This window comes from Aplysia californica, unplaced genomic scaffold (genome assembly GCF_000002075.1).
Source record: "Aplysia californica isolate F4 #8 unplaced genomic scaffold, AplCal3.0 scaffold00277, whole genome shotgun sequence".
Classification (NCBI taxonomy): domain Eukaryota; kingdom Metazoa; phylum Mollusca; class Gastropoda; order Aplysiida; family Aplysiidae; genus Aplysia; species Aplysia californica.
In genome coordinates this window covers 270,578-285,682 of record NW_004797547.1, presented here as the reverse complement: position 1 = coordinate 285,682, position 15,105 = coordinate 270,578, and the positions used below count along the sequence as shown (strand labels likewise).

At 36.8% G+C, this 15,105-nt stretch overlaps 1 protein-coding gene across 1 annotated transcript in view; it reads right to left on the bottom strand.

Annotated features, from left to right (window-relative positions):
- Nucleotides 1-1,544: 1,544 nt before the first annotated feature.
- Nucleotides 1,545-15,105, bottom strand: part of LOC101847434 (extracellular matrix protein FRAS1) — a 58,027-nt gene continuing 44,466 nt past the window's right edge. The window contains exons 50-60 of the mRNA XM_035970506.1: nt 14,410-14,628; nt 12,775-13,106; nt 12,109-12,297; nt 11,430-11,557; nt 10,427-10,587; nt 9,919-10,025; nt 8,955-9,121; nt 8,354-8,446; nt 4,192-4,304; nt 3,246-3,392; nt 1,545-2,568 (exon numbers count right to left, since the gene is read on the bottom strand). Coding sequence (XP_035826399.1) covers nt 1,861-2,568; nt 3,246-3,392; nt 4,192-4,304; nt 8,354-8,446; nt 8,955-9,121; nt 9,919-10,025; nt 10,427-10,587; nt 11,430-11,557; nt 12,109-12,297; nt 12,775-13,106; nt 14,410-14,628 — 2,364 coding nt within the window. The 3' untranslated portion in view covers nt 1,545-1,860. The remainder of the gene's footprint in view (nt 2,569-3,245; nt 3,393-4,191; nt 4,305-8,353; nt 8,447-8,954; nt 9,122-9,918; nt 10,026-10,426; nt 10,588-11,429; nt 11,558-12,108; nt 12,298-12,774; nt 13,107-14,409; nt 14,629-15,105) is intronic.

Sequence of the window (15,105 nt, the reverse complement as noted above, 5' to 3'; positions counted from 1 at the left end):
GTCTCTAACTGGTTCAACTCCAAAATTTGACCATTTGTTCAGCAATTTAATACCAAAAACAGCCACACTCCACACAACATACATCTTCATTTTAAACATGATTAATTCTTTGCAACATTTCTAATGAGGAGGGCAATGAGAAAAGCATGAAGTACCGGTTTCTCTGAAGCAAAAAAAAAAGGGAAAGAAAAGATATCCATGACAACTGATGCAGGATGAACTGAAGACCACTAAAACATTTTAACATCTGTAAAATATCATTTTGCTCTCATTTTTCATTCACCAGATTTGTAGGCTATACATTTTTCTTTGGACAAATACTAACTACTTGTTCACTCTTTTTTTCCCTCTAAATAAACCGAAAAAATGGTAAAAGTGATCAGTGTATTTCATTGAGAAGCATAGACACGTCAGACAAGAATTAAAAGTGAAATGGAAAAAAGTAGAGTTTACAAGCCCATCCTACTATTATTATTAGTCCTTAAACGGGAGACCAATTTTATTATGTCATTTCCTCTTTCTCCTGGAAAAGAGAGACTGGATTAACAATATAACCCTCCCAAAGTCAGATTTCCACTCTCTAAATTATAATATCTTGTAAAAAGATAATTAAGAGGGAATTAAGAAAAGAGAAAACCCCCACTAAATATGCTTTGTTTAAGGTTACAATCCGAGAGACAACAATACATAATTGAAGACTAATAAACAACAATGGGGGGGGAGGGGAAGAAGTATACCGTAAATTACAAACAACTCATGTATTCAAATCATTCACAATTAATTCACACTCTCAAACTTAGCACCTACAAAGCATTTGTTGACATTAATTTTTTTTAATGCAATGTTTACATTCAGCAGGTCATCATTCAACTAAAGTGCATATCAAAAGAGAGATTTGAAACAGACCCTTCAGTTTTAATTTGGAGGAAAAATATACTGTGAGACTCGAATATAACAGAGCTGCCAGGCCCAATTTTGAAGTTTGTTGAATCCCAGTGTTTCTTATAAGAAAGGTGCATCAGACATTTAAGCATGTTAAAATGATTGATCCTACTTTCGTTGAGTCCAAGTTTTCATTGAATCTTGAGTTCGTTGTCTTCAAATTTCACTGTACAACATTTGAAACTATCAAAATTGACTGAAGGCACAAGAAGACCATACATTATTTTACAGATACAAAAACAACTTCGTGAACATCAGATCCAGATATTTATACCCTCGCAGTCTCTTATTCTTGTACAAGCATATTTTACCACAGCACAAACACACGTTAACCATCTATGTTCTCATTCTTTCACTCAATACCATACAATTGTCTAGACTTGAAACTTGAAAGGACATATTTTTTTAAAAGTTCTATGTCTTATCATTACTTACTTTAAATTAAATGTTGTTGAACTGGATCCTCTTGAAGAATTTTCATTATGGGTTAACATCAAACAGTAACTTGAAAATATATGAAAAAAAAGTTTTTAACAAGATAAAAAAGACTTTCCAAAATTAAATCAATCCAAAACATTCAACTTGACAGATAAATTCATGACTTTTTTTTTTTACATTTGTGGGAAAATAAAACTAAAACAGAAACACATATTGTATCCTTCTCAGTCTCTGGCGCCAAATAACTTGATAAAGTTTTGCATTTGACAATTCTCACAGATATTTGCAATTATTTTCAGCACACTACTAACATTTGTACACATGACAAACAAATAAGGAATGTCTCAGTGGTCACTAAATGCTTCTTATACAAAAAGAGTTACGAAAATATTAATTGCACTTGTTTGTAAGGACAATCACTTAAATTGCCACTCCATTTAAGTATACGAAAAAGACTTAACAACAATTAAACTTGAGGGATCATACTTCAGTTCCACTGTCAACATTTATTCCTTGCTTCGCCAGCTTATTAACATTTTTCGGCTTAATAATGTTACATCTACTGACGGAAGCAGCATTGTTTCTATTGTCACTTTTTGGCGGACTAAATGACACACCTTCAGAATTTCTGATTGTCCGTGCGAGACAACCTCTCTGCAACTGATTATTTATGGTCACCAGAGTTTTAGACTTTGCTAGTACCTCTTTCCTTCGACGTCTCTTTCTTACACATAATACAATTATAATAATAGAAGATAATAATACTAATATAACTGGGGCACATATGGCAGCGATTGGGAACTGATGTGATGAATTTGCACCTGATGATTTGTCAAAGACGAGATGTAAAAGTCTCATATTTGTCCCATTGCGAAGTTCCCCAGATGACACCGGTGCTGAAGATGGTGAACTGCCCTTTTGATTACTGTGAAAAGCAGCTGCCTTTGCATCTCTCTTACGTCTTGACTTATGAGAGCTTATCTTGGCCTTTGATCTGGTGGTCAAGGCATGGCGACGTTTCATGAGTTTTTGATGCTTTATTGAAGATGACTTTTTGACTACTGACACTAATGGTGAATGTGATGATCTGTACATGGCAGATATAGACCGCTTCATCTTGTGCTTTGGTAAGTCAGCTGGGGAAATGGTGTAGATCACTTGCAGATACCACTGATGGCCTGAGTCCACCTGAAGACAAACAGTTAAGACTTTCTAAGTTCGAGTAATGAATAACACTGACACAGAGACAGAAGGAGAGGGGGGAAAGGGGGAGGGGGGAGCAGGGTAACAGACCGAATTACTGACGCCCTTTGTGTGAGGGTTAGGTCCTTCTTCAAGCATGCAAATTACGTGAGTTTCAGTCCCACAAGGGGAAGATTATAGAAATAATTGCATTTTTATTGCCCATATACATGCTCTACAGCTTACTTTATGCACTTTATCATAATTTTTACCCCAGCAGACTCTGAACACTCAGAAACATTCTCGGCTTCTTGGGAAGCATACAGTGCACACAGCCAATTAAGCAATCAAACATTAATGAAAAAACGAGATCTTTCACTGTCAATAGCCAGATACCCATCCCACCAGGGGTAAGCAAGGAAATTTTCTGTAAAGTGTCTTCCTCAAGAACACAACATCGGGTCTCTGACGAGCTTACAACAGTTGAATAGCTAGCAGACGAAATCCTTTACAATAATCTAGACAGTTAGGTAAAAGATTTTTAAAAGGTTTAAGGACCCCCAGGCAAGTGTTGAGTTCCTGCGTGCTGTCGGCATCGCTGACCGTTTATGAAGCCACAGCGCCAGAAGAGAGAGAGAGAGAGAGAGGTAAAAGATAACATGAAATAACAAAAAGGTTTTTACCTTGTACAGAGGATCTATGTCCATGATAAAACCATCAACACCGGGCAGGTTAGAGAGTGGAGAGAACTCCTGGTTCTCACTGGCAAACTGAGCTTGGAATGGAACTTGATGGAAATCGGAGGTAATCACATCTGGATTTTCTCGGTCCTAGAGAAAAACAAAAGAACTTTATCACCATTTGGATGGCATAATCTGTCTTCAAATCATGAACAATTTGGAACTTTAAAAAATTGAGTAAGCATGAAAAATAAATATTTTCAAAAAAGCGGATCAAATTCATAAGGAATGTTCAGTCAAATTAGCAACTATATCATTCATATAATTTAATAAAAATCCAATTGACTTTTGTGCTGATTTTACATAAAGTGGTCCTGTGAGCATATAGAGAGAATATTTCAAGTGAAACCAAAAGTATATGGGGTTGGGGATGGGTGTGAGTGTGTGTGTGTATGTGTGTGAGTGTGTGTGTGTGAGTGTGTGTGTGTGTGTGTGTGTGTGTGTGTGTGTGTGTGTGTCAACATGTGTGTGTTTGTGTCGCGGGTTGGGTGTGTATATGCAGTGTGTACGTAAGTATCAGTTGGGGCATGTGTGTAAGTGTTTGCACAAAAGTTATTTCTTGGTCTGCATGACCCTACACAGTGAATCCAGGGCTCACTTGAAGGGAGATAGGTGATATAGAAATGAGTTATACTGTCAGTACCATTATTACTGTAGTGAACCTAATATTTTGTTTAGAAATCAGGATACTTCAAAAACAAAAATATTGTTTTAAAAAAAAAAAATTCAGAGAAAATTTCTTCTGAAAAACAAAACAGATCATTATATTGCAGAATTGCTGTAATTTGGAATATTGCATTATGTTTGAAATAAAATAAGTACAGAACAATCAGTCTTTCAATATGACGCAAGCCAAAATTCTAGCGGTCTGAGTCAATAGCTTACTCACCAGAATTAGAAATCTGTGCAGCAGATTCTTTGACGGTTGAATGCAACCAAATTGCGCTCCTTCACCATATGTGTCTCCGCTGGGATCATACGTTGGAATATAACCATCTCTCCCTGTAAAATAATGCACAATGACTTTTTTAAAAAGCCCAGTCCTGAAATTTGAATTTTAAAATTTTAAGACACACTATGTATCTCTATGAAGCACCTTTAACTATGGGTCTGCAGAGAACATCAGTCCAAGCACCAGTGTAAGATAATACTAAGCATGAGTAATAATTTTCAACTCCTGTCATCTGTGGAATAATGTACATTACATAACACTTCTGTTATAACTGTTAGGTAACATATCGGGATTTATTACCTTTCTTTTATTCAGTAGTCACTTTTCGGTTACAGTGTACTAGAAGATAAAAATAAAACAAAGAGCCCTTTCGAGCGTGCGTTTCTTCAGTCTCTCTAAATCTGTTTGTACCCACAATCCGAACAATATTACATCATCCATCAAGCTCAGCTTGTCAGGAATCAGAACAACAATATTAGCCAATACCAATCTCTTCTCCAACTCTGACTCAACAAAGCTTCCATCTAAACTCCTATTTAAGGGGGACTAATGCTGTATTCTAGCTAAGAGATACTGATCTGCCACAACCGATGAGTGTGTTTGTACTGCATAGGTCTAGATGATAATGTTCTGTTATGATAGTGGATTTTTCCAATTTTGCAAATGCATGCCAAAAAAGGCTGGATATAGAAAGTTAAAACAAGGCAAAACATACGTGTCACTCTTCATTTTCAACACAATACCAAAAAACTTACTCCAATCCCAATCTCTTTTCTTGCACATTTAACCATAAAAGATTTATATTCCACACGTTCAAAACCCAATTCAACATAATAAAGTTGGGAAAGGCAAGACCTTCAATTTATTTTTCATCTTGATAAACCCAATACAAGTATAAGTCGAAGCGTAGGAACTAATTCATCTCACATAGTTTAACTCATTCGCTACGTATTATTTTCGGCTTGTGGACGAATTTTTTTCGGGAGAGCGAAAGAGATGATGACTAGTGAGCAGTTAAAAGGTCTTTGGGGACACAAATTCAAATAAATATCAACGTATTATATACCAATATTTTCAGTATGGTTTGTAGAATACATCTGTAATGTTTATTTATGTATTTTTCAACTTTGGTTCCTGTAAGAGACGATTATGCAACACAGTTTTGATTGGATGCGGATAAAATTTGAAAATAAAAGAATTATAATCTTTGGTGAAACTCAAAAAATATGTTTGCACCTAGTCAAATGATACATCAAAATAACCATAAATGAATATAGAACTGGAAAATATTGAAAAGTTTGCAGTTATTTACCTACATTTCATAATATTTGTACATTTTGAACATAACATCCGATATTGAAAAATAAATAAAATTTTTTATAATCTTGAAAAACGATCACAAACAGAAAAAAACCTGCTCGTATCTTATATGGAATTATTCAGAATTGCATTTGGAATAAGCCTATGCATGTCTTGAGTGGCACTTTTTGTGTAATTTCATTAAAAAGTAGTGAATTTGGGGAGAAAAAAATATTTTGACTATTTAGATCTAGACCTAGATCTAGATCTAGCACTCAAAAATATTGATTTCTCAATAACATTGCATTGGCAATATGAGTCCAATCGTATCAATATTATAAAAAAGAGTCCTACACTTCTTTAGTGGGCAAAATAATGATAGATGTTGTTGTGTAAAATTACAAAAACTGGTGTCTGGGCAAGGAGATTAAAAGTAATGGAGGATGCTCTGTAGGCGGCACCGCACGCCTGATAGGAGCCCTCTCTCGCAGCGGAACTGTGGTCTACCTGCGCTGCGCTCACGCAATGAAATCTAGATAAGAAAGAAGGTTTTATTCCGAGATTAGGCAAGTCAATTTTAAAAAATGCCTTCCACCTGCGTTGTGTTTAAGTGTAAGAACCGATATGATGCTGCAGTGGACAGAAGTTTCCACAGGTGTTGTTTTCCTTTTTTAAAAATCTGAATGAAAGTGTTTTTATGCCCCCAGCGACACAATTTAGATCATTAACTTTAATAAAGGGCTGGCTGCGGCGCTACCTGCCAAGGCCAACCCGGGCAGAAAGGGGTACACTGTAACAACACCCCAGAAGAAAGACCGAGATATTTGATTTTTAAAAAAGAAATTCTTATTCTAGTGTGTGTGTGTGTGTGTGTGTTTGTGTGCGTGTGTGTGTTTGTATACATATTAAACATTTTAATTAAAGTATAATATATTGCTTTCCATTGTGTGTGTAAATTAGATGCTATGCGCAGCATACCTTTATTTTGACGGGACAAAATCTAGAGTCTATGTTTCTACACGTATCTTGTTTTCATATATATTTACTAATCATATAACACACCTTAGCGTGTTGAGTTCAATCAGCCAGTCAGACTTGTTTTATGTTTTTAAGCCCATTCATCTCCTAATTACTATAAGACTACTGATAGGAGCCACACTTGTTTTATGTTTTTAAGCCCATTCATCTCCTAATTACTATAAGACTGCTGTTGTGTAAATGTAGATATCGAGAGGCTCCATTAAAATATGAAATCAATACCCAACAACAATAGTGATGAATATCTTCTATGTTAAAGAAACACTAAACCATATCAGATGAGGGTGGGTGGATCAGAGTTTGAGTCTTGTTTGATAGAACTATACTCGGCTTGGATCTAAATCTATTGTTGTAGTCTTCACTTAAGATCCCACAATTTATAATTCCGGTCCACTTAAGATTTCGCTGTTCAAAAATAAACCAAACGAAGCAACAATAAATTTTACTGCACTAGTCGTGATAAATTACCCCCCTCTGAAGTGTGAAGGGACTAAAAACGCTGCTTTCCCTATCGTACTTTACTGAACAAAAAAAAAAATCTTCAAGGGTCATCCATGCTCATGTATGGGATCACATCTCGATGCGAGGTACACGTTTGCTCCAGACGCAAGGATTTTACGACAAAGGAATCACGCCCAGGTGTGAACTCCTCATCGACGCCTTTGATTTTGCCGAACATCGAACTCGCAATAAGAGCTCCTCATACCCATGTCTAGAATCCTGCAGTCATATCTTAAATTCAGTTTTTAAAAATACATTTTTCATCATTTCTTATTATAATTAAATCTTTTAGCGTCATGAAAGATAATCTTTATAATGTATGTTTGATAATTTTATGATAGGCCCTACTTGCATAAGTTTTTTCTTTTCTTATTTTAACGATCTTCTTGATTTTTAAACTATATACAACGTAAAATTCTTAAATAATTGAACAGTCCCTAGGCTTTCATAGTTGCCTAGAACAGTTCGTATCACACACAGACTTTAATTTTTTTTTCTCCCTGTCATTCTTTCCGTCATCCCGTCAGTTGATCACAATCTCTCTCTCTCTCTCTCTCTCTGTCTGTCTGTCTGTCTCTCTCTCTCTCTTATTAAATTTTTCCCATTCTCCTTCGTCCCTTCCCAAGGCCCACCCCTCCTCTTTAATCCCAGCCCCATCCCTTCTTCCTTGCGTGCATTCCCCCACCCCGCCCACCCCCACAACGTGGCCCAGCCCGATAAGATTCTATAAAAAGAAACGCCACAGTTCGTGATTTAGCCCACACTCGGTCGCCATATTTGATCCCCAACGTGGCGTACTGCTTGCGGCGCCGCGAAGAGAGAGAGGAGGCTCCATTAGTTCTAAACTCCTTGTGTCTGGGCTATAGTTTTGGCAGCGCGATAAAACAAAGTCGAAAAAACTGCGAAATCGCGTTTCAAAACTGAATCCCTAAATTTCAGATTTTCAGTGGAAATGCTTGACCCGAAAGTCAACATTATATTATGACCTTTATTTTAACATGGCATGTGGATTGGAATAGAATCTAAGCTAAATTTGAAGATCGGTTCTCGCGCCGCCGGGGGCAGCTTAGCGTACTGACGGCACTTTAGCCGCGCGCCCCCCACGGCTCGGCGTAGCGAATGAGTTAAGAAAAAAACAGGGTCACAAAAGACACGGACAATAATCAACATTTCTCTTAATATACTTTGAACACTCAATATGGCTTTGTTACTCTGCTATTCAAGACAATTAGAATAGGTTATCTTGACATAGATGCTATACCTGTGCAAAGGTAGACTTTTTCTAAGACCAGGCGGTAAGCTGTCTTCAAATCCTGTTCATGATTCCACAGTACACGCCCGTACAACTTTTGCCCTGGGAACCATAATATTATGTAGAGAAATTAAGACATGATAATCATAAAGAAAACGGTTCTTATAGCTTTATAACTGACTAAAATTACAGAAATTCTATTCACCAACATAAACAATGTAATAATTTTTACATTGATAACTCTGAATGTATTTATCATAAAAGCTACACTTTTTTATAATTTACTGCCAATAAAGCTCTTTAGAAAAAAACCAAAAAATACTATTTCGAAGGGACAAAAAATTCCAAATGTTTCAAGTAACTCTTCAATCTGCAAACACACTATAGTCCTTTTTCCACACTATAATAGTCGTTTCTCCATTAAGGCCTTACCAAACCTAAACCATAAAAAAGTAAAATAAATAACAAACTTAAATTTGAACAAAGACCATTAAAGAGACAGAGAAATTGGAAGGGAAAGATATCCAATATTCTCACCAAAAAATTACAACAAGCATCTGACAACAGCAGCTTCAACACTCTCTAAAATATGATTGTTTTCAATCTTTACCTTTAGAAAATGCTCCATTGAACTCCCAGTCTTCTTTCCCCATTCCCTCAGTGGTGGGATCCAAGAGGAACATTTTCAGATTGTTGCTGAGCTGGAAATCTGTGTTAAGTGAGTACGTCACTGGCACAGGGCGGTTGGTTTGTTGAAAAGAGATAGGTACATCGAACCTGGACAGGACATGAGAATGATGAGTATAAAAGCAGATATATATGTACAGAACAGAATAACAAATACTATATTTATAGTAGGAAGCTCTTTACTTCTTCAAAGTATATGATCATAAAAGACCTGAAAAAAATTTAACCTTGAAACTTTTACAATGTCGCTGTCATTCCAGCAGATTGTGTGTGCCTTTTGACCCAAACATTTATTCAATAAAATCAGTATAATGATAATGTCAAATGCCTGGCAAATCCTATAACTATTGTCAGCCCAATACCCTCTTTATGTAATTCACATAGCTTGTGCTGAAGATCAACACCCGACACAGTAGAAAAAATGAACAAGACTCAAGTAAAGTTTCCTTTCATCGCAAAATCTTAGCAAGGTATTACTTCTGCAAGAAAGATAAAGGCCAATAAAATCGCTCTTGGATTGGTACAAATTAATTATTCGTCTCAAGCAACATTCACATTCATGTTAAATGAGACGGAAGTTAAAACTTAGTTCAGTGAGGAGAGAGCCAATCTCTGAACCCAACAGGAGCAGTCTAGCATTTGTTCCCAGCTAAAGAGCAATCTTTCCCTCATGTAACACTGAAATACAAAAGGATGTGGCTATATCTTTTTTCTTCTGAGCAAGATGGTACTTTTGTGGTAGACTAATGTCTTTCTCTCTCTCTCTCTCTCTCTCTCTCTCTCTCTCTCTCTCTCTCTCTCTCTCAGCTTACATGAAACCCCCCATTTCATTTGCACAAAGATTGTACACTAGCACACAACACATAACCACTGCCCCACAGCTTTACTTTTGTGGCTGTTGAGCAGCACAGGGAAGAGGATCTGCCTGGACAAAGCCTTGGGTGGCAGAAACAATGCACGGTACCAGCTCCACACTGTACACCCCGGTGTAGTCCTGCACAAATACATTACATGTACATGAAAAAAGAGGTCCTGTTGTTAATATTTACTGTATACGGATGTTATAACTGAGGCCATAGATGCAAGTGGTGTACGCATAAGCAATGCTGCAATATTAGTTTAAGTACCATATAAATGAAAGAGCAAAAAGGATCTACAACTTTATCCTTCTAGACTTGAATGAAGTCTACTATTACAACACAACTGAAGCAGAAACATAAATCATCTTGTCAACTTGCAGAAAGTTACAGCTCCTGCAAGAAGGATACTTTCCATTATTTGCTGCCCAAAGAAAACTGTAATAGGAGAAAAAATCGTTACATGTAACAAATCAACCAACAACAATGCTAGAAGGCTATCCTTTCGAAAGAAAACAAATATTAAGTTTTATCTCACCTTCAAATTAAACCTGCTTTTTGCCTGCCAGACTTGATGAGGACTATCAAATGTATTTTGACTCCAAACCAACTCCAGGTCAAAGGTTATAGACAGGGATTCAGGAGCAACGACTCTGCTCTCCACTCCAGGCAGAGTGTGATGTTTTGCCACAAACAAACCTTACAAGAAGAAGTTCAGTAAAATTTCAGAAACAGCTTTGGTTCTCTGTAAATGGGAAGTATATACAGGAAGAAACAAGGCATATTTTCTTGGTTATGCCCACCTTCCTATATAAAGAGGATATATGATAGCAAACCAAATCTATACTCAATTGTTAATACAATCGACAAAGCAAAATATTGTCAGTGCTTCTTTATCATTTGTAAATATTGTGCTTACTTTGAAATACCTGTATACTTTTTAAAAATTTCCTTTTAAAATGCTACACTGGCATAAGCTTTAAAAAAAAACCCTCAAGTTTGAGATCTAATGATTAGAATCTTCACCCGCCACACCATGAGTTGAGAATCCCATGAAGGAAAGATATTTCTTCTAGTATCTCTGCTTGTCTGCAATATCCCACTCACACCACACTGGTCTTCACAGGTGGAATCAAAGCAGTCTACTTCTAAAATGGTTTCAATAAAGTCGATGGGTTTTTACATTAGAGTAAAAAAAACATTCAGTCAACAGCAAGTTTATGCAACAGAACTGTAATAACTCCTTGATTTTAAAAAAATCTGTTAAGGTACTCAGATATAAAAGAATATCCAGGGTTATCTAAAATGGCAGTAATTAGTCTGCATAATTGTGGGAACAAAAAAAAATAATTCAAAGTAGATGAATACATATCAATAATAATAGTGACATTAGCTTTGTACTTTATATGTTGGAAAAGAAAGAGCACAGTAAACTAGAAAAATAAAATGCATTTTAAATAACGTAGACATTTTTCTTATCAAGGAGAGAAAAAACATAAGTGACCAAAGCAGAAAGCAAACTTCTACATTCTGCTGCAAACCTCTGAATTTGGCCTGAGAACGGAATTCGATCACCAGTTTCCCATCATCTCCAATGAGAATACGAACAACTTGCAATCTTCCATTCTGACGCCCCTCAGTCTCTAGCCCAGCACGCCATAGAACAGTGCTGGAAACAAGAAATAAACAAACAATCCTGATTTGGCAAGAAAAATGGTATGATTCATTTTCAATGTTGATGTGAGATAATCATAAATGGTAACATTAAAAAAAATATTTATTAACTTGAGAAAACAGCAAATCAAACACTTTAAAAAATCATCCTCAAAGACAGAATAGCAAACTGATAGCTACATGAACACACCAATTTCACACCACTATTACTCTCGATAGATTTGAGAAATTTCATTAAAAAAATGAGAACATCATTTGTCTGGCACTGTATAATCACTTGCTAATCCTCTCTCACTTTGACAGTCAGCAGTAAACCTCATAATCCTTCCTTTCCTCAAAAGGATGAGTCTGTACACCACAATTCATTCGTCATCAAATTATGAAAACACTTGTTCAGATGAATGTGTTGTCAGAAAGCACCAATAGTAATAGTAGGTTTTGAAGTTCAACTCTCCCCCCCCCCCCCCTCCCCGGTCTAAATGGCCGTATCTGTAATGACAGTTCTCTTTAAATCTATCCACAGGTCAAACAAGAACAAAGACTCACTTGTAATAAAATGAAAATTCCATCTCTGTGCGATGTTCCAGCGATCCCCAGCCAGTTGGAGCCGTGGCATAGATGTAGGACACATGCAGAGGCACCCGCACTGTGAGATGAGTGTCTGACTGATCCTTCACCTGAAAGTCAGAAACAATCCGTCCCCCACACATGTCCACAAGCTCTGTCATATGGTACCTGTGTCAGAAATATAAATGGGGACTTTGAAATAATATGTGAAATCAGGTACACCAAAAGCATTGGTGTGAATGCATTGAACAACAGTGCAAATAACTCTTTTGGGAGAAACCAGATTAAAATTTGAATACTTCCTGAGAAAAAATCTCAGTTACATAAATAAGGGAGTAACATTCAACCAAGAGTCAAACTGATTCACAGAAATGGGAAACGATGCAAGTTAAGGAATAGTTTCCTAACTGCAATTCAAAACAAAAAGTTACATTAATGTTGTTCTCAGGATGTAATTTGAACAAAAATTTACTATGCTTTAGACAACAGCTTGAGATAAAAACTAATGAGTTTAAAAAATATAAATTCGATAGCTATTGACAGCAAGGGGGCAATAACATCCGATAAAGAAAGAATTAGTTCAGAAACCAAATTATAGAATATGACATTTGACAAAATGTTACGGCAAACAGTAAACCCACATACCAGGCATCAAACTGCCAAATGCAGTTCTTCAAATTGAGGTGTCTATAAAGCACGAGACTTTTCTGTTCTCGAACATCCGAGTCGAACTGGTAGGGGAAGTCAAAACCTGGTCCAAATGGCAAATCTTCCTCCACGTGAACTGTCTCACCATCATCATCTTTGACAACCTTGTCTCCCAGGAAGGCCTGGTCAAGTAGAGGGGCTCTTTCCATAGCTGTGATAATGTTGGAACATAAGTGTTGTTGGCGATAGACTGGCTCTGACAGCAGAAAGCGAAGGTTGTGGAGAGGATGTGTAGAGATCAAGGGCAACATGCCATCTTGGTGTGGAATCTGCAGAAAAGAAAAGAAAGAGTAGAAACACCCGTCCACTAATCTGACTACTTACTTTACCTTTACTTTTTACTTTTTCATCCTCTGTTGCCGTTAAGCGTCGAGGGGAGATGCAGTTTTCTATGGTAGGCCTGCTCCGCAGCTCTTTCAGTTGTGATGTTATGTTTTCTTAGGGTTTCCTTGACATCCTCGATCCACCTTTTGCGTGGCCTTCCTCTTCCTTTATAGCCTGAGTGCTTGGTGTTGTAGGCTCTCGAGGCTGGCTGGTCAGGTAACATGCGTAACAGGTGGCCAAACCATTTTATCCTGTCTTTCTATGTAACGCAGGCAGGACTCAGTGCCGATAGCTGCTCTTACTTCTTCATCTCTCTGCCTGTCTCATCTAGTGATGTTAAAGGTTTTGCGGAGACATTTCATTTCGCATGCGGTGATTTTGCTTTCATGGGTTTGGCTTAAAGTCCAGGTTTGGCACTGATAACAGAATGTTGGTACGAATATCGCGGTGATAAGCTGTCTCTTTATGTCCATGGAGATGTTTGGATGAGATAAGAGGGGTGCGAGCTGGTAGGTGACAGCGTTGGCTTTTTGAGTTCGTATTTCTATTTCTCTGTCTATGGACCCGTTTTCAGAAAAAGTGCTGCCAAGATATTTAAACTCCTTCACCTATTTCAGTTGTTTACTATTGACATGGATGTTAAGGGGACTATGCTTCGGCTCACTTTCATAACTTCTGTTTTTGATGTGCTTATTTTCATGTTGAATTTCTCACAGCTGTTGTTGAGTTCGATAGTGTGATTTTGGAGGCTTTGTTGGTCAAGATGAATAAGACATGGGTCGTCTGCGAACAGAAATTCATTTAGGTTTTCTGGGCTTTGGTTTGCGTCTCGCATTATTGTGTCCATATATATTATAAACAGGAGGGGAGATAGAACGCATCCCTGTTGTACTCCAGATCTTACTTTGAACCAGTCTGTATTGCCTTCCTTCGTTCTTACTGAGCTTCTGCTGTTGGTATATAGAGCTCTACTAATCTGACACTTTTTGTAAAGTGAAGCAATACTGAAAAATAATTAGACTCGAACAAATCGCAGTGAACAAATCATTTTAAAATAACTCATGACCATATAAGAACATGGCTGCCAATTTAAAAAATGTATATCTTTTTATACCAACAAAATGCTTAATGTAGATGTATTCAATGACAATGGCAGACCAAGTTAAACACTTATGGATGAGTAAAAGAAACTAGGTTTCTGATAAGAAAAAAAAAGAAGAAGAACATGCCAAAAGTCCCCATACAAACCTGAACTGAAATGTGCACTGTGTTTGGATGTTCAGCTGAGTCTGGTTTGATGTAGTCCAAGGTAGCAAGAAATGATTGGGCTTGATAAGAGAATGATTCTGATGCTGCAAATGATGGGGATCTGCAGACTGGGTTGGTGTGCCCTATTGTGATAGGCTGAGATTTGAGGGGAATGCCTGGATTGCCATTTCCATGCAAAGGTTGAGCAATGCATCTAATCTGTAAAATAAGTAACAAAATATTTGTCATTGAATCTCAAAATAAGTGTGTAAATGATGCAAAAGTTATGTAGATATATAGCAATTTATGAACTAATAACATTACACAAGGACATTAAAAATAGAAAGTTAATAATGTGCATGGGGAATTATTTAAATCAAATATATTTTCAAGACATTCATTTTCTGTGACAATGCACTTTAAAAATCTGTTTCCAGATCTTCAGTGCTAAAAAGTTAAGCCTTTGCCCACTTATTGGGTGGAAGTGTATGGAAATGGAAAAATGATAGATAAAAACTAGAAAAAAATTATGCACAACTTAAAAATTACTTATGGGAGTATGCTAAACAAGAGTGAACAAAACCTGCTTGAGTGAATGTTGGAGGAATTTTGTGAGTATGATCATGGCAGTAAGAAAAGTGAATATACATTGGATAAAAAATAATGAATATCAATAATTACAACATTTCCTAATGA